Consider the following 20,968-nt stretch of genomic DNA (forward strand, 5'->3'; position numbering starts at 1 on the left):
TCAGAAGACTAGAAAAATGATGTCCACCATTTACATGCATAAATTACATACACCACGCATTTGCATAACACACTATTTTAAATGGAGTTTTCATGCTTTTTTGAACTTAAGAAATGTTTTTTTTCTGAAATACAAAGGTAATAAAATGCTGTATTTTTATTTGCGATTTTTAACTCAATGAGACATAATAATTTTCATCTTACATGACAACAAAAATTATCTTTTCAGTTAATTTACTCTTATAAAGAATGTTTTACTCTCTGCTCTAAATAAGAAACGAAGTGTAGCACAAATATTTTGAACATGTACAGTAGCCTATAGATTTAATTTATAATATTGAGGTGCATTCATTTATTGAGAGATCTTTATGGTTTCCCATATACTACAAAAATATTCTCAACAGTTTATGATTACGTATACTTCTAAACTGCACACATGTGTTATATTTGCATTATTGGCCTGGTTTCACAGGCAGGTCTTAGATTAAGCCAGGATTCATTTTTGTTCCGAAGATGAACGAAAGTCTTACGGGTTTGGAATGACATGAGGGTGAGTATTTAATGACATAATTTTCATTTTTGGGTGAACTAACCCTTTAACTTCCTATGAACTAATTCCTTATGGATTAAGCCTTAGTTCAATTAGGACATTTAAGTAGCTTTTATAAACATGCCTTAGGAAGAAGAAAAAAACATTACTGGTGTGCATTTTGAGATAAGTCCTCTGCTATTCTCAATATATATGCTGCCACTTGGTAATATTATAAGAAAACATGGAATTAATTTCCACTGTTATGCTGATGACACTCAATTATATATTTCATCACGACCAGATGAAAACGCTAAATTATCTAAATTAACAGAGTGTGTTAAAGATATAAAATACTGGATGACATGTAATTTTCTGCTATTAAATTCAGATAAAACGGAGGTATTACTTATTAGTCCAAAAAACTGCCCACAAAACCTCTTACAATACAACTTTAACATCGTAGGATGTCCTGTTACTTTATCCTCTACAGTAAAAGACCTGGGTGTTATATTAGACCGCAACTTGTCTTTTGAAAATCATATTTCATATGTTACAAGAACAGCCTTTTTCCACCTTAGAAACATTGCTAAGCTACGTAACATGCTATCTGTTTCTGATGCAGAAAAGTTAGTTCATGCATTCATGACCTCGAGACTAGATTACTGTAATGCTTTATTAGCTGGTTGTCCTGCATCCTCAATAAACAAGCTACAGTTAGTCCAAAATGCCGCCGCTAGAGTTCTTACTAGATCAAGAAAATACGATCATATAACACCAATTCTGTCGTCTCTACATTGGTTACCTATAAAGTTCCGTATCAATTACAAAGTATTGCTACTGACCTATAAAGCCCTAAATGGTTTAGCTCCCGTGTATTTAACGGAACTTCTATCGCCCTACAATCCATCGCGCTCTTTAAGATCACTAAATTCGAGGCTTCTGGTCATTCCTAGGATATCTAAGTCCACTACAGGAGGGAGAGCTTTTTCACATTTAGCTCCTAAACTCTGGAATGGCCTTCCTGATATTGTTCGAGGCTCAGACTCGCTGTCCCAGTTTAAAACTAGATTAAAGACACATCTCTTCAGCCAGGCATTCACATAATACTTACATTTTATACTACAGTTGAGACGACTCGACGCGGGCGATGTTTATGCCCTAAATCAATACATGATTAACTAACTGTATTTCTCTATGTACATTTCTGAAATGCACTTTCTGTAAAGCTGCTTTGAAACAATATGTATTGTGAAAAGCGCTATACAAATAAATTTGAATTTGAATTTGAATTTGAATAAGTCAGTGCAAGTTGCTTTCAGTTAAAAAAGCTCAGTAATGCATTTTAGTCTGGGACTATAAAACCTTAAAACCGGGGGATTATGCTTTCGTTGTATTGTTGCGTTTCTGTCCTGTTTTCTATAAATAAAAAAAGAATCTAAAAACAAGCACATTTCTACTCTGCATTTTAATATTCTAGCCTTTTTTTGTGCACAAAATATCACTGCATTGACCTGACGACAGCTGAGGAAAATGTAACTCCTATTATAAATACACTACATATAACAGAATGGCACATTTTGAACTTCTTAATTCAATATTTTACAACAACACAACATGAAACTTCCACTGCAACATAAAAACATTTCACATGATGTAAAATGACCACGAAAATGTCCCTAATGAAGATGTTCAGGCTTCACTTCCCCTCCCCCGCTGCAATTATGCACCAATCCATCTATGTATACATCCATTCTTCCATCAGTCCATCCCGTCAGGTTCTTCCAGGAACCTTCTTCAATATTTGCTGACCAGGTTGCAGAGGCTGCGTAGTCCATCAAAGCAGAGGATCTCTTTAAAGGTCTTTCTCATCTCTTGGCTCCTGAGCGCATAGATCAGTGGGTCAATCACCGAGTTACACATGATGAGTATCAAGTACATGTTAAAGTGTGACATGAAGCAGATGCAGTAAATGTTCCGTGGGCAGGAGATCATGAGGATGAGATGGAGAAAAAATGGTGCCCAGCACACGATGAAGATTCCCAGTAGTATGGTGAGGGTGACGGCACCCTTCATGCTAGCTCTTTGCCTGATGTTGGCTTTATAGCCCGGCAATGCCGCCATGCGTTTGACATGCGAACGCGCCAGCAGGAACATGTGGCTGTAGAGTGACGCCATCATCAGCAGCATGGCAAAGAACATGGCCACCAGGCACACAACCACAGGCTTAGTGTCGGAGTAGATGATGAAGATGATCCCACAACTTGTGGAGAAGGTCCAGATGCTGCCGATGAGAATCCCAGCTCGCCGTACGGTCATTATATTATGGTAACGCAGAGCATAGAAGATAGTCACGTAGCGATCCACCGCGATCGCTAACAGGCTCAACATAGACGCCACAACAGAGATACAGATGAGAGAATCAAATATGTTATCCATCTGACGGATGAAGTGATCCTCAATCACCAAACTCCTGTTCGCCAGCAAGTGGATGACTATTGTCTCCCACGCGTTGGAAACGCTAACTAACATGTCGGCCACTGCTAGGCTGCAGACGAAGAAGTACATGGGTGAGTGGAGGTTCTTGTTCTTCACGATGGCAAGGATGACCAGAATGTTTTCAAGCAGGCTGATGAGCCCCAGTGTGAGGAAGACCTCAGGTGCAATGTGCACCTGCTCACAGGTGGATGAAGCACTTGACTTGGACCTGCTTGACTCATTTCTGTGGTTTGTGTGACTCAAAGAGGCGTTTGGAGAAAATGTGGGCCACTCCGAGGTATTCATGTTCTAATGCAGAATGGATGCTCAGTGTCTGGTAACAAGTGATGTTAGATACATGACGCTGCATCCATGTACATTTGCTGTAAAGAGAAAGAGTTGTTAAAACGTCAAGAAGTATTGTAACCAACATCTGCTGTTTTACAATAGAAATGTTTACATGATAGAGATAAATTGCAGAATAAGACTAATCCTGTTGGATCATTTATTTATTTATTATTCAGAATTTCATTATTTAATTAAGTTACTGGTAAGTCATTGACAACACATTTCTTTCTTTATTCGTTCGCACACCAAACAAGAAGCGCTACCATGTGCTACTATACAACAACTCGCAAAGTATCTGTCACATAACGTGGTTGTATATAAACTTGCACAATGAGGAAGAGTTCAGAGAACAAATTTAAAGGTGAACTAAGTAACTTTTTTTACCTTAACTGAACAGCTTCGGAGTCATTGGAATGGTTATATTACTTATTTCGGGTTGAATGGTGGTCGTTTCGCACCCCCCTGGTGCCCCTGAGCGGAAAATGCGCACTTGCAACTTTGAGCCGGCGGGCCGCTGGCCGCCGCGTCAGGAAGTCTCGCGTGATATCAGGTCTCGCGATGTAAACAATTGCTTTACGGCCAAAACAAATCTGCTAAAATGCTGTCATTTTTGCGCTTCCTCACGCTGTTCGAACCTGAATGAAGAAGACGTTTTAAAGAATGTCCCATCTGCTTTGATGTCGTTGATCTACTAGCCTCTGGTGTGTGAGAATAGCCAACGAGTTTTTACAACAGTGTTGTCAAATATCTATTCCGAAGCTGTGGGGGGAGCTCTAGAGAGAAACCTGCGAGCAAAAAGCGAGAATACAGCGAAGAAATCCCGAAGTTACTGAATGCAGCTTTAATAACAAAACTCACAGGAGATACTCAGGAGAAAACACAAATTTGCATAGGCGCTAACATTTACGAAGACGGACAACACATGACAGAAAACTCAGAACTTAAATAGGTAGATCAAACAAAGGAAGATAATGCTAATTAAATGACAACAGGTGAATGAAATGACTAATTAAACTGACTGAGGAAAACTAGGACTGTGTCTGAAATCGCATACTCTCTTGAGTAGGTACTTATTTTGAACAAGTAATTACTTCACGACCGCTTAAAAAGTGTTCTATATTGTATGAATGTGTGTAGTATCAAATGTAATCCGGACGTACAACATTCGACATGTTGTCCTTATCATGTGACCTACCAGCGTCAGTTGCGTCGCTTCACTGACATTCATAAATCCTCTCCCGTGTGCTCATGGGATAATAAAGTGTCCATCGTATGCACACTTCAGAATCTCGCCGGAAGTAATAGGTACTCAATACTCAGTAATCAGGGTACTTTTTGTCTACTCTTTTATGAGTACTGTGAATTCAGACAAACTTCTTTTGTCACATACTGTTTTTTGTCCACTATATAGTAGGTAAGTATGCGATTTCGGATGCAGCCGGTCACAGGGCAGAAGCAAAAACACAATGGGAACACAGACCCGTATGGAACAGTATCGCACACTGCATGGAGTTATTCTGCATTGATTAATTGGTGATTTCAAATATGAAATTTAAGCTTAGTGAATAGCTTTGGAGAATTTGAGGTTTCCCCATTCAAAGAGACAGGAGCTGTACTTGCATGACTGAAATAGCTGCCCGAGAGGCGTTTCAAAGATGGACGCCGAGTGAGGGACTTTGTTCAGTACTCGCATGCTCAAGTTCAAGACAGCACCATACAGTAAAAAGTTAATTTCAAGAATGAACAATGTGGCTGTCACAGTTATGTTTTGTTTTTGTTATTCACAGACTTTCCTGTTTCCTTTGTTCAGTTGTCTCACTCCTCATTTGTGTTCTTGGTTTCAGTGGTGTGTGTTAATTAGTCTTGTTTGTGTTTGCTTTATTAGTTGAACCCTCACATTCATTCTCTGTTTGGTCACAGTCACGTATGGTGTGTCTCTCTGCCTTTTATGGGATATATTGCCCTTTTGGATTAAACTTCTCATTGGAATCATATTCTTCTGAATCTTTGTCTGTCTGTCTGTCTGCTACTCACACACCCACTCACAAATTTGTGTTAACATCATAACATTTCTCAGAATTGCAAGAAAAAGAGAGACATAAAGTCAGAATTATGAGACACATGCTTAAGATACACAACACAGCTTGAACATGCATCATCTTTATTGACAGCAATGTGTGCTCTAAACATTGGGAAAAGGAAACATTAAGACCTTCCTAGGGAACCTTGGAAATCCCTCAGATATGCTGGATCAGGCCAATTACTGCTATGTGTCTTTTTGCACTTACATGACTAGAGGTAGTACAATGGAGGTCACAATGGAGTCAAGAACACTATGAGTGTATCCTGGTGGATGAACTATATGTAGACATCCTTCCCATTAATGCATTTGCTGCCACAGTTAAGGGCGAAGGCAGCCAATAGCTCTTGCTCAGGGGTCCTTCATTTAGCAGATTTGATCTGGGTATTGTAACAGAGCATTTCACTTGCAAGAATGGGCCATGCAATTACTGTATTGAAAGTCACACAACATGGAAACCTAGTCTTCTAAAGGAATGGGTCTGCAGTTCATTAGCACAAATGAATTCCAGTCACCTATTAAGTAAGGAAACATACTTTTCTCATAATGACACCAGTTGATATGTCTGTATCCCTGTGATATTTGCCTAAACAAATGGTTTTGTAGTTGGGATGTCATTTTCCCCTCAACTGTTTAAATGTAAAATGTGTTTGTGGCCTAGAGTTTTTAAAACAGCCATTATTATGAGTCTCTAGAATAAAAATGCTTGATCAAACAATCTTTGTGAAGCACAATTAATATTATTATCAATGTTATGGGATTTGTAATGGATAACTGAAAGATATTGTGTTTGTTCAAGGACAAGACTAACATTGAGTATTGAGTATTGGAGTATTGAGTCAGCAAGACCTATTAGCTAGAATGTGCAGTATGAGAATGCTATATTCAATGACAGGAAGGCACCAGAAAGAAACACCTGAATATGATGAAATCATTCACTTTATGCAGGAAGGTTTGTAAGAAGTGAGCCAAACTGAAATGTAATTCAACAATAAAATGAACAAGATTAAGACTTTTTTTAAAACAAGAAATGCAAAGAGTGCTACTGGAGTAGAAATCCCAGTGCTCTTTGGATATGGGATTGTTCAAATCATTAAGAAACATATAAGACACCTGAGGATTAAGAAAATGTAAAACGTCTTTATTTACTCTTTAAACTTTTTTTTTTTTTTTTTTTTTTTTTTTTTACAATCAAATACAACTGGGTGTGTTGTGTTATAAGATTTTTTATTATTATCATAAGCTCCCGAACTGTTGGTTTGTTTCTCAGTGTGTTGTTCTGAGCATCTTGTCATGTCTTTTCATTAAAATCCTCTTCTTAAAATTAAGCTTCTTTTAATCTCCTCAGAATACATGTTGTTTTTCATCTTTTTAATCCATGAAATGACAGCTAATTGGAATAAGAAAATCAAAGGGTGAATCAAAGCAGATCCCCAAGTCAACAAAGTCATTACAAGTGTCATTGATTGAGTACTTTGGTGGTATTAAAGATCCTTATAGTTTCATTCTCTGATAGGATTTTACTGATTATTGTGCCCCTCTATGTCAGTTTACTAGAGTAACTGGTCTGAAATAGAAACAGACATACCAACATCATGTGTAAATTCTCATCCAGTTGCCCATTGCGGGAACAACTTAGACCTCATGCACTCTGTAGCATGTGCACAAACCTCAAGGTATACAATTCTTAATATTTTTGAAGTAATATAAACAATATGATTAATTTCCTGCAATCTGTCTGGTTATAACCTGTGCAAATGTACCGAAAATCATCCCTCGGTGATGTCTCAATGTGAGCAGCACTCCTCAGAAAGAGGATAAAAATATGAAAAATACACAGAAACAAACAGCATACCACCACACAGAAGCACACAGTCAATTAAATGTAACTTTATAGGCCTACATATATTAATATTAATATATTAATCACACACAAATTGGTTGTCAATTTAATACATTCAGAGGGACCAAGACAGTATTGACCTTTACTAAATTCAAAGACATTACTCACAGTGACAGAGCATCAATATTCAAGAGATGGTCTGCCTCTGTATTCAATAAAGTGGATTTGATCCAATAAGTGGATTTGTCAGACACATCTGAAATATATAAAAATGCTCATAATGCTCTTTGACAGCGGATTTGGATTATAAAAAGTTGTCCCTTGGTGGGTGGTTACATTTCGACAAGGATTTAAGTGGTGTTATAAATCACAAACTGTTGTGGCCCCATGACATAATTCTCACAAGCAGGTGTGCAGCTCAAATCCCTACAGAGTCACACCTCAGGACATAGACTATACCATTTAATGACATTTGTGTGCAACAAAAGAAAGTATGCGGCTATGGTCTATTGTTCATTTAATTAAGGCTCATTTAATTTCTGAGAATGTTAATAACACCTAAATCACACTTGCATCACACTATAGTCTATTTATCTGCTTCTGAGGTGAGAAAATTAAGCAAGAAATTACATGGGATAAAAATAAAGCAAACCATAAAATGTATATAGACAAAAGGTGCAACAATAACAATAATGATGTTCGATGTCAAATGAAATAAATAAAACAACAAGTGGAACGATCAAATAATGACTAAAAAGGCTAGTAAATTAAAATTAGTAATGATACTTCCAAAAAGAAGAAGAAGAAGAAGAAGAAGAAAAATAAAAATGTACTCACGTTGCCAAATGAAGGTGGTTTATTGCATGTTTAGAAGGTGAATGATCTAATGCAAGAGCTGTGTGATCTGTGATGACTGCTGTAGAATCTCTCAGCGCGCGCTCACATAGCACAACGCGCGCTCCACCCCCGCGCGGACTCGTGCTCCGTTCCAGGGTAGCGATGCTGGTTACAGTAACCAAAATCATCCAAAATCTTGACCGAAGCTATATTTTAGTCATGTCAATGCTCAACAAATACGCTACAAAAATAAACCAGCGTACAGTAGGCTACGCTGCATTAAAACTGTGCCCTGACACATGGGCATACAACAAGGAAACAATGCCTGTTCGGATAAAAAAAAGTACAACCATAATGTTCCTTTTAATTTTTCAGTACAGGATGTTGGCAGTTTTAAAACAAACACCGGTATATGAGGGCAATTTGTTTGATGGGATTGTTTGGATGAATGGCAGCGCCGTAACACCTGGGTACTTCCGGTCTCCTTAGAAAGTTGAGCTGATGTCCAGAACTTATTATCTGAGCTCAGTCGAGCTTATCGAAACTCAAAACAGGAAAAGGAACGCCAGAGGAGTTGATTAAAGAGAAAAGCAGATGGAAGCGCCCTCAGTGTGAAGAAAAACATGTAAACCAACACCTTGCGTATTGGCACTTTCCACTAATTTCCGTTCCAGTTATTTTCAAAGCGTTAGAGGCCCAAATTTCATATTGTAGGTAGATATAGAACTAATATCTAACATGGAATTAACCTAGCATGAAAAGTACAATGAATATATTTTCATCTTGATATTGTAAAAATAAACCCACAAACTTGAACAGATGGCAATACATTTAGGTTCCTTATTTTTATTCACAGTAAGGTGTGGTGATACACATTTGGAATATTCACGGCAGCCACATTAGATTCAGATGAGAAATTCTTTTTAAGTGCGTTCCACTGGTAGGCTACATATTAGATATATTACATATCTACAGGGGGCAAGAACCTTTCCATCATACTCACTCAAACACCTGTTAACTGCAGCCAAGAAAATGACAAAGGGAAAATATGTAGTTAATGAAGATAATTACTCTCACGATCAGATTTGTGAAGTGTGACGAGATAATTACATCAAAAAAGGATTACAACTATAATTTAGTTAAAATCCTTAACCTCTCCTATCATACATGGCCAGCCACTTCTGCAAATGCATCGCTCCACCACCCTCATCATCTGTAAATGAACATTTTGAGTGCAATAAGAGCTTAGTGCATCATGCCACTGAGACAAGTTGTTTAGTCTTCTCATGCTGGTTTTACACAAACTTGTAGATTGTGTAAGCTTAAGTGTTGCTGTCATTAAAGCAAAAGGGTCTAATTAACAGAACAAATGTATTGCAAATAATATATCATAAAAAAATTCACAATAATCACATTACACATTTTTTTAGCATTTAAAGGTAACTTTTGGCCCTCTAGTGGTTAAAAAACAAAACTGCATGCATTTTGCAGAAGAACATTGTTTTGGTTGTGCTTCGGCTCTGCTTGACTGTGAGGATGAATATGGTTATCCTGTGCTAATAAAACATTCGCTACACTCTAAAACAAAATCCGTAAAAATAGGACACAATGTGCTGAATTAATTTGACGAAATCGAAGGTGTTTTACCTGTATTTTGAATTTCGAACTTCTATATATATATATTAGGGCTGTCAAAAGATTAATCGCGATTAATCGCATCCAAAATAAAAGTTTGTGTTTACATAATATATGTGTGTGTACTGTGTATAATTATTTTGTATATATCAATACACACACATGCATGTATATATTTAAGAAATATTTGCATACATATACTGTATATATTTATATATAATTTATATTATATATAAATATAATTTTTTTATATACAAATTACACATTTTTCTTAATACAAGCATGTGTGTGTATTGATATATACAAAATAATTATACACAGTACACACACATATATTATGTAAACAAAAACTTTTATTTTGGATGCGATTAATCGCGATTAATCTTTTGACAGCCCTAATATATATATATACAGTGCAATGCATAAGTTAATACACCCATGCTAAAGTTGACTAAAAAGAGGAATAAAAAATCATATTTTGGAAATTGAACTTAATGCCTTAATTAAAAAAATTAGGAAAAATCCAACCTTTAAGGACACCAATTTTCTTTGTGAATGAATAATGTATCGTAAATAAATAAATGTTCTTCCTTAAAATACATGGTGCATAAGTTAGTACACCCCTATGTTAAATTCCCAAAGAGGCAGGCAGATTTTTATTTTTAAAGGCCAGTTACTTCATGGATCCAGGATACTATGCATCCTGATAAAGTTCCCTTGGCCTTTGGAATTAAAATAGCCACACATCATCACATAGCCTTCACCATACCTAGAGATTGGCATGGTTTTATTTCAGTTAGCCTAAAAGCTAGTTTGATTTGCATTGCTCTCAATGCTAATCAAACTAGCTTTTAGGCTAACTGAAATAAAATACATATACATACATATATATACATATATATATACATATATATACACACATACATATATATACATACATACATATATATATATATATATATATATATATACACACATACATACATACATTCATATATATATATATATTATACAGAGTATATTATTTTTATTGTTATTAGCAAAACAAATATCTATTATTTAGTAATAGTATTAATAATGATGATAATGGAAAATTGGCTTTGACAGGTTCTGACCTAGACTGACATGCATCAGATGAAACAACATTTAGCATTTTCTCAGGCAGGTCTGTAAAAGCTCTGTGTGTTCACACTGCGCCTTCGACCTTGCCACTAGTACGATCAGACTGAGCAGTCTTTGTCAATGCACTTAAGAAAGCCAGCGTTCTGAGTGTCAATATCCCAGTAGGAAGGACTTCTTGTTTCAAGGTTTCCTCTTTGATAACCAATCAGCACTGTCAGAAGACATTTGCACACAGTGTAATGAGGACTGATTGGAATTTAGTTCTTCAAACAGTCACTATTGATGCATCGAGTCTGATTTAATAAACTCTGGCGATAAGCAGTGTTTACAGTATTTATTGATATGAAGTGCTTCCTCATCTCACATTTAAATTGAATAGTTTTTCAGTTATACTTGAATATAAATGACCATGTGTTTATACTTATTCTCATTTATTTCATACTGCCTTCAAAACTTAGATAATATATGATTCATTCTTCATAATATATTTAAAAAGGTGACCCCTTTGAAGTGATCACCCACTTACAGCAGTGACCCTATTCATTCACATAAGAATGTTTTTATATGGTCATACTCAGCTATGTTAAGCAGTGACTCTCTTCATGTCTGGTTTCACACTAATGGTCATGAGATATTGGTCATGAGATGTGATTTGAGGCACCCAGGATTTTAGAGAAAATACCAGAACACTAATGCTGCTCAGCATTTGAACATCCATGTGGATATTTACCCTGCTATTTTCAAGTCAAACTAAATGTATGATGACATTTAATGAAATTGCCATTATCTTGTGTTTCTGTTTCCACGGTTTCTAATCTTCTTTTTTTTCAATTTAGCTTTCTGAATTGGATCTGTAGCCTGCTGTCTTATTAACTGACAAGATGACAAGAAGATTGCTTTAATAATCTTAGTTGCATAACAACAAAAATCAAACGAAGTTAAGAGCCAGTGAAAGAGGTGCACATGTTGTTGATTCATTTCTGTAGAGACCCAGATGATTGGAGGGAGAAGGCGGCAGTACAGGGTCACGAAGGACATGGTTATTTCATGTCGTTACATTGCTGCTATTAAGCTTTACCAATGTCCACAAATTATTACTAATTCCTCCTCAGTGCCTCTCTAGGAAATCAACAGCTTTAAACAAAAAAGTAATAATAATAAAATAAAATAGATTCCAATTTACCTGCCCTGATCTGTACTTTACTGTCCATTTGCACAGAGGACATCAACAGAAAGAGAATGAAAGGTTCTTGAACAGACAGGGGTTGTCTGAAAGCTCTAAAGCAGTGATCAAAGGGACACCCTGAGATATGATTCAGTGTATTCCCATTTTTAGGAGAAAACATCAGTCATTGAGATACAACACAGCACCCAGAGGAAATCCACGCAGACACAGAGAAACACACAGAAAGGCTTCCTGGCTAAGCTGGGATTCGACCCGGTACCTTCTTGATGTGAAAGTCCTGGCTCGGAGAACTAGGCTACACAAGCCTCATTCACGTCCATCTAGTGGACGAAAAACGTAACTGCAGCTTCATACATCACGTACCAGGGAAACGGTGGAAAAAATAAAACCGGATATATAACCCCGCAGACATACCAACTTTTCCATGTTATTGCTTTGATATAATGGATTAGAGAATGATCGAAATAGAAATAGAAATGCTCGTATAAGACCGGTAGATACATAACTTATTGTAAGTATAACTAGTCTAGAGTCTAGAGTAAAATTCAGAAGTATTTAGAGTAAAATAGGCTACGTTAATAAATAAAAGAAATCTAATTTCTTTAATTTTTATTGTTATATTTTTAAAGCTTTATTTAGATTGTAACAACTCATTCAACAAATGGATATGTACTCAAAAAATAAAAAAAAATAGATACAAAATAATGACAACAATAGTACATTATACTAATAACAACGCAAGAATACATTTAAAAAATAAAAGATAATTAAAAATGATAATGAAAACATGCGGAAATAAAGACTATAGGGGTAAAAGTCTAACCAACATCTCTAATTCAGAGACAAGTACAAAAACGCTTTGGGTTTTAAAAAGCGCCTTATAAAAAAAATGCATTATTATTATCATCATTATTATTATTAAAAGTCTCAAGTTCAAGGCTAACTTAAGCAGAGCGATCATGTGCTTACCCTCAAATGACTACATTTCCCATGATGCCGCGCGCAGCAGCTCCATGTGGATATGCCTGGAGAACGTGCGAGTACATGACATAAGTCTGTAGTGGAATGGAGCTCTGCGCGGACTCTCCATAAACTCACAACAGACCTTCAAGAGGTGAATGTAAGTTGCCACTCTGTTTCTATAACTATTTCTTCCAGCTGATATATTTAGTTTTGTTTGAGCTTTTCTAGGTGTGTGTTTGACCCCGTAGGAGTGGCAAAGCAGTGTGTTGAAGTTAAGATCAGGGCCCTGTTGACTTGAGAAGCTCTAAGTTAGTGTTTTTACTTCTGCAAACGTCTATCTGTCCTCCAAAAACAACCCCCAAATGGCATATGTAGAAGACTAACGCAGAGTGATCATGCTTGTAGTTCTGGGCAAACTGATGTTACTTCATAAAAACAACATGTCAGGAATTGAACCCTAAACCTTTAGTAGATTAAATGTGTTGACACTTTTGTGACTGAGTAAATATCTGTAACGTTATTCATATAATGTTATGAAGCTAAACATAAAGCACAACTATTGTTTATCGGCTAAGATGCTTGGTCTTTTAATTAAAAGGTAGGAAACATGTTACAGTTGTGTTAAAAGCCTTGTGGGCCTACATATAAAACACTGAAGGAAGTTTTGAGGGAATATTCTCACTACTGCAACAATTATAAGCCGATAATTAGTCAAGTTGAGCTGACTGGTTAAACCTAACCTCGTTAATCTTTGGAATTACAGTACTTTGTCTTTAACCTGATCAGTCTGGTGGTTGACAGAGAGCCATGACCCAAACCTCTGACCAATAGCATGTGTTCACCATGCTCAGCCTGTGTGGCTTTTTAATCTTTATTTATGGTTAAATAGATCATAGATAGTTACGTTTAAAACTTCCAATAACATTTTAAGTTGCATTACATCAACCTAAACCAGAGTCAGCATAATACTTGTTATTCATTATGTCATATATTACATAATGTTTTTATTTTCTTCAAAGTAGTCACACCTAGAATTCTAGAATTCAGGCTGTTTTTTTATTGAAGAAACTCCCATGTATCCCTGGCACTAGTTAGCTGTATTTAGTGTCACTATCCAGACTGACTCATACATAAAATATAATTATTATTTAATAATATCATATTCAAGTGTGACCACATTTTTTGACTGCTACTGTAGATCATTAGCCAGATGTTAATAGTTTGTGTGTAATTGTTGTTTGACACTAACCTCTTTAGCCTGTCCAGGACCTGTAGGTGGCGCTCTGTATGTGGGGGAGGTGATGCAGCGGATGTGGGCTCCAGTCGCACTGCGGCGCGCGGTCCTGCTGCGCTCGGCGTACCTGGGTCACACCTGGGCTGCGCGGGAGCTTCCTGTGACCGTCCGGACCTCACGCTGCTTCAGTTGCACTAATGTCATCAGGACGAAGGAAGGCCCCAAAACGTCCACAGAGGAAGAAGCGCCATTAAACCCTCCACAAAGTCTAGCTGGGACTGAGGGTCTTTTTAAGGGTGACACGGGGTCTGGCCTTGAGAGTAAGGGTGATGTCGACCCTCTGCAGGACAAATCTATTGGGCTCTTCCAGAGATTTAAAAAGACATTTAAACAGTATGGTAAAGTCATGGTGCCTGTGCACGTCGTCACGTCCACAGTGTGGTTTGGGAGCTTCTATTATGCTGCAATGAAGTAAGTGACCATCTGGACAGAAACACACCATTAGTAAAAACGAACAAGATGACAAGCGCCACAGTTCTATTTTCAGATGCTCTGTCTTTACTTCAGTTCTTTTTCTGAATGTGCTTTATTTTGGCATTGACTACAAAATTAAAGGATTTAAATTTTATTTTATTTTTATTGTAAGGTTTTCATCTTGGTGTTTTACAAAGATAACATTTTGCTGATAAGTATTTTCATGCAATGACTGATAACACTAAATTGTCAATATTAAAATAATACACCATTTTGTCTAAATAAATGAAAATTTATCTAAAAACTAAAATCATTTTAAATACTGCCGCTGAATATAGGCATCACAATATTATAAAGTACAGTATGAAAAATGGATATTCATTTTTAGATTAGTTAAATATTACATTTACATTGTTATTAAATTATTAGTGTTTTTAAAAAGTTAACTTAAAGTGAATGTCAGTTGACAGAAAAGGTAATCTAAATGTAGATATATACATTTATATACAGTTAAAATGAATTTAGAAATAGCTAATAACCAATACGGTACCGATATAATGTGCTTCACTACAATTAATGTAGCTTTATGAATATGATGCATTTATACAGTGTATGTAATTGAGCTCATCATGTGTGTTGTCTTGTGGTACTTGATGGGCTATAAGAGTTTTGAATTCAGTAAACTACATGAATGCTTTTGCTTTAAAGATGAAAACATAACAGACTATGCGCACAGACTATAAGGTGAGGCTGGCAGGGATTTTGAGTGTTACCAGATAAAGTCTGTCTGAGCTTCAGCAGGACAGACAAGCATTAACAGCGTCATCTGGACAATCAAGGTTACAAAAGCAAACAATCTCTCTTGTAAAGATAAATGAGTGACATGTTAATGTTCTGTGTTCTCTGCAGAGGGGTGAATCTGGTTCCGTTTCTGGAGTTAATCGGTTTACCGGATTGGATGGTGGGAATTTTGAGAGATTCCCAGGGTGGCTATGCACTCACAGCCTATGCCATGTATAAGGTATATAAACAAAATCTAAGATTATTTGACAATGACATGGATTTCAATTATGTATGTGATATACGAATAATCATTGTTAATGTTATCGCTTTGTCTATCTGGTCACAGCTCGCTACTCCTGCCCGATACACAGTTACACTGGGCGGAACGTCCCTGTCTGTGCAGTACCTCCGCAAACACGGATACCTCTCCACCCCTCCGCCTGTTAAAGGGTACCTGCAAGACAAAATGGAGGAGACCAGGGAACTACTGACTGAAAAAATGGAGGAGACGAAAGAGAGGTTTTCAGAGAAGATGGAGGAAACCAAAGAACTGCTCTCAGAACGAATGGAGGGGACTAAAGGGCGCATCTCTGAGACGAAAGACAAATTTTCGGAGAAACTGCAGGAGACGAAAGACAAAATGTCTTTCCGTAAGAAAGCCGACTAGGCCGCGTGGCATGCTGTGGTTGAATCAAGCTGCCAAGGGAAGAGAATCTTTTCTAAAAACTAAGTGTATTGAGGAATGTTTCACATGATGAATAATTACAATGTCACAAGTGTTTGGTGTTTACTTAAAGGCACAGTTCAACCAAAAATGGTTGACTTTCTTCTGCAGAACACAAAAGAAGATTTTTTTTGAAAATTGTTTGTCCATATAAGAAAACTCAGTGGAGTTGAAAACAACACTTGAACCCACTGACTTTCATTGTATTGACAAAAATTGTTCATACAGGTTTGGAACAACATGAGGGTGAGTAAATGATGACAGAATTGTTAATTTTTTGGTGAACTATACCTTTAAGGTATTGAAGAACTATTACCATGTCAAATGGTTTCCATGCACTTGAATTTACAAGTTGAGTGCTTTGGAGAGAAACAAACTTGAAGTAATACTAGAATTATATTACCGAATTAAGCCAAAATCATATTAAGAGTGTTTGTGTGAGTTTATTTGAGTTCAATTGTTTTAATGTAAGACTATTGAAAATATTTCAATGTTTTAATACGTGATAATTAATATCAGGATCTATATTTAATGATTTATCATGTTTGTATTTGAGTTTTTGTGCATATTGCCTACATAGTAATCTAGACTGTACAATGTCTTGAATCTGGATTGCTTAAAGTGGGTAAAAAAGACAATTGTTAACCCACTTTGTTCCTCTTTTGACATTTAAAAATGTTTACTTTTATCAAAAAATACTACTTGAATGAAACTTTTTTTTTTTTTAAATCTAAACTCAAATCACCTCAATGTGCCAGTGTCCATTGAGAGAGTAATAAAATTGATGATATGACAACATGTTCAGGATATTATTTCAATAAAAAAAACCTACAAGTATCAGACACGTCAGCAACTGGTACTTTTAGTTTATTAGTTTAACTGCAGTTGGACAACAGCAGAAGTACAAGCATAAAAGTTCGACTATAACAGTGATTAGAGCAACATGTTTTGATTACTTATTCTGAAAATAAAAAAGCATTACAAAAACAGACCTTATGCTTAAAACCTATTAATTACAACACAATGATGTAAGTAAAATAAATATCTATGTGCATGTTTATAAAATGTCCACGCACATGAACATACGAAGCATCATGAGCAGGGGGGGGGGGGGGGATTCATAGAGTATAAAAGGTCTGATATTGTGCTGCTTTTTATTTATGAATGTCTGTTATCAGACACTCGATAAGCATCAGAGTAAAACAAGTCTAACTCATTTCAGTTATTGTTAGTTCTCTGTGCTTGTGCAAGAAAGAAAAGCTTCAAAAGCATCTTGGTACATTGCTCAAAAAGTCACAACTGCTGTTAGTCAGGTGCTTGTAGTCAAAATGGCATCGCTATGTACATTATCTTCAGGTATATAACTATAGACATGCGAATACAAGCTACTGTACAGTGGAGCACCAGCACATAAATATTTGCAATTTAAAATCTTTTTTTTTTTTTTTTTTTTTTTGCTCCTATACACTACATACACAAGAATGTCTGAAATACAGTATATAACAAAAATAAGAATGTTAAAACTACATCTCTCATTTGGTTCATTATTAAACTTGCAAATACAGGAAGCACAACACAGGGTGGCATGAAAAATCATGTACATGTTGGGCTTAAAATGAACACTGTTGTTTTAAGCAAGACTGTCATATCACAATCCCTCAGAGTTTGCGTCTGTAAGCGGGAGTCTGGCACTGCTAACTAGTTTCCATTCATTGGATCCCAATTTACGACTTAGTTTAACTAGGTTAGAATGGTTTTCTGATTAAAAACCTAGTCAAATAAATCTTTTTGCATGTGTGTAAGTGTGCCTTTTATGGTTGGGGCAGTGTTTAAAGAAACATTCTAATCCAGAGCAGCATTTTCATTCTTTCTGTAGCAAGATGTTACTCAATAAAAATCTATGAAATGCTCTGTAGTTTAGTATTTTCATTAAGCATCTTTCTGATAACGAATTTCCTTGTTCGGCAAAAAAAAAAAAAAAAAAAAGCACATTTGAACTGGAGGCATTTACAAATCCATTACCATCATGTTAAAATCTTTATATCAACTATAAATTGTTACATTATTAACAATGTCTTTTTTTCTGTGGTTTCTACCCATTGGGTAGGATATGTGCATACAGACTAACTTTATTTACAGCACCTTACAAATAAAAGAAGAAGAAGAAGAAAAAAAAAAACACATTACACAGAAGAAGAAAGCACCATTGGAAGTGAGGCACAGCTAAGGTGGGAACTTTTAGAGTGCAAGTGGGTTCCTACGTCGCTCAAAAACAACACGATCGATAGGCACCGATTCAGCTTGTGAGTAACATGCAAACTCCTTGGACAGTAGAAAACGGCACAAAGCTCTTCCTTTGAGATGGAAACAAATTGTGGAGGACAAAGGGAAGTATCTACCAGGATGGTGCAAGGATGGATGATGGACAGAGAGGCAAAAAAAAAAAAAAAAAAAAAAAAAAATTCAGCAGATGAGAAGCAGCATAGCAGCAGCAGCAGCAGCAAACTGACTAATGAATAATGGTTGAAGACAGCCAGTGAAAAGAATAGAGGGACAGGTAACAGGGAAAGGGCTCTAAAATAGCATACCGTTCTGAATGCAGTGACATTGTGCTCTCGCTTTGCTCTTTGTAGCCTTGGTTAATTTTCCCAGGTGAGCTGAGAGAAACATCTCCCTCAGACTCTGCAATGTTGTGAGCTTTTAAAGCATGTGCTTGAAAGACAAGAGCATATATACACCATTCAAACAACTCTACAGTTCTATACTGAGCTTCGCTGCTGGAATTTAGCCATTCTTATGGGACTCTCTGGGATTCTAGAATAATCATTTGGAAATTCTGGGATTATTACATTTAAATTGGCTAGAAATCTAGAAGCCAAAAGGATTCTAGAATTCTAAAATCTAGCCTATTCAAAAGATTTTATACTTTGACCAGTTTTTTTTTTAGTTTTTTTTACTTCATAGCAAATTAAAAAATGTTTGTTTAGCTGAACATTCTGACTTATGTGAAACATATCTCAAACAAATCAAATAATTTTAATTAATAGCATTTTGTTTCTCCAGTTTTCCAAATAGAGGAAACAAATATGGAATCACCTTGTAATTTGCATTTCTGAAACATATACCAATGCATATTTGTTAAAGTTTTCTTCAGGAAAGACATATCAACTCAGTGACATGGCCAGAAAACAGTCCAGATCTCAATCCGAATGAAAAGAAGTTGGGACTATTTTAATGGAGAATTAGGCCTCAAAAAAAAAAAAGAAGCAACAAAGTACTAATTGTGTGTTTTTGTTGATGATTCCATAATTTTCCCTCAATCTGATATGTAAAACAATATGCCATTCATAAAAAAAATAAAAAAATAAAAAACTGTAATGGAACCACAATGTTCAGCTATTAAACAGACATCGTTTTGTGTCATATCTGTGATTTGTTTATTTGCTATAAAGCAAAAAAGCTGGGTGAACGTCCTCCAAGTGTGGCGGTCGCACACTGTATGATTTACAAATAGTCCTTATGATTGTTGCAAACATGATCCTCGCTGTAAGCCATGTCACACTGTAAGATCTCAGTTGCCATTGATGTCAGACTGTACGGCAGTCAAGACGCGTTAAAAAAAACGGACACACACAAGAAAGCTCGCCCGGATGACAAGCGAAGCGTTCAGTCACTGTGAGCTGCATTACAAGCGGGATTGAAATGGTGGCTACAAAGAAATCTCTAATGTAGATTTTGGTCGTGGCTTGTCTTGAAAAACAAAGACAATTTGATGGTCGTCGTAGAAGTCACACTGCAGGACTGAGTCAAATCTTCTGACAATGGCAGAATTTTGTCTGAGGTAAAATTTGCTCTTTTTTTTTTTTTGCAACGGTCAGTAATCGGCTTTCAGTGAACATGTCAAACTAACGATCAAAGACTTCAGACTTCAAAATTTGTCTCAGACGCCCATATCGTGGCCAAAATCGTACAGTGTGCACCAGGCTTAATGGATGTAACCGCTAGGATTCTAAAATTCCAGATCTAGCCCAGGTATTCAGATTCTAGAATTCCAAATCTAGTCCAGTTTGATGTGGTCCAAGAAATCTAAATATAGAAGAGGAGAGTGCTGATGTGTTAAGTCTGGTTTAAAGCACATGGGTCCAGAAGACATCATTTCTGTCCACATAAAAAAAAAAAAAAGAATAAAGCCAACCAACACAGACATGAAATAAAAGCATTCAAAACACATTTTGATTGGCCGACTCTTAACATTCGGAGTACAAATAGAGTAGCTTATAAAGGTGAGTATGTTGCTTTTGAATTTTTTTGACCTTGATCCCCAGCAAAAAAAGAAAGAAACAAAAATCACCATGTCCTTTTCACAAGTCCATCTGTCCTTGACAGACTTGGTGGTGACTAAAAACAGGGCCTCAGTCTTCAGTCTCCTTATTAAAGGGATGTGTGTGCACTAAATGGTAAGAGTCTTTGGGGTTTCTTTGAGATTTTCTCTACCTCTGCACCAGATTCTTGGTCAGAGCAACATCCTCTAGCCTAAATGATTGTGATCGATTACACCCAAGCTTGAACTGAATGCAGAGAGCCGCTCTGAGAAGTACAGATCTTGGATTTCCTGACTGTATGTCTACGTGGCAAATAAGAGGAACACATATGGACAGGAAGAGAGTTCGATGTTCAGGACTGGTGCGTGCTGGAGCTGGTGTCAGGGTCGGGTTCACTCTGGTTGGTGACAG

General features: G+C 36.5%; 2 protein-coding genes across 3 annotated transcripts; one reads left to right on the forward strand and one right to left on the reverse strand.

Moving 5' to 3' along the window:
- Positions 1–2,206: 2,206 nt before the first annotated feature.
- mc5rb (melanocortin 5b receptor) lies at positions 2,207–8,177 on the reverse strand. Its single transcript, XM_084435497.1, has 2 exons — positions 8,115–8,177; positions 2,207–3,389 (listed from the first exon to the last, which is right to left on the reverse strand). The coding sequence occupies exon 2, from the start codon at positions 3,310–3,312 to the stop codon at positions 2,326–2,328; it is 987 nt and encodes a 328-aa protein (XP_084291623.1). The 5' UTR covers positions 3,313–3,389; positions 8,115–8,177; the 3' UTR covers positions 2,207–2,325.
- Positions 8,178–13,049: 4,872 nt separating this feature from the next.
- fam210ab (family with sequence similarity 210 member Ab) lies at positions 13,050–18,148 on the forward strand. Of its 2 annotated transcripts, none has more exons than XM_084384966.1 (4): positions 13,050–13,177; positions 14,287–14,725; positions 15,638–15,749; positions 15,858–18,148. In XM_084384966.1, the coding sequence occupies exons 2-4, from the start codon at positions 14,322–14,324 to the stop codon at positions 16,176–16,178; spliced, it is 837 nt and encodes a 278-aa protein (XP_084241092.1). In that variant the 5' UTR covers positions 13,050–13,177; positions 14,287–14,321; the 3' UTR covers positions 16,179–18,148. The 2 variants fall into 2 exon arrangements, with proteins under 2 accessions (XP_084241092.1, XP_084241093.1); XM_084384967.1 differs by having other exon boundaries at positions 13,094–13,177; positions 14,278–14,725; positions 15,858–18,138.
- Positions 18,149–20,968: the final 2,820 nt, after the last annotated feature.

Source organism: Rutilus rutilus (genome assembly GCF_951802725.1).
Source record: "Rutilus rutilus genome assembly, chromosome: 17".
NCBI classification, from domain to species: domain Eukaryota; kingdom Metazoa; phylum Chordata; class Actinopteri; order Cypriniformes; family Leuciscidae; genus Rutilus; species Rutilus rutilus.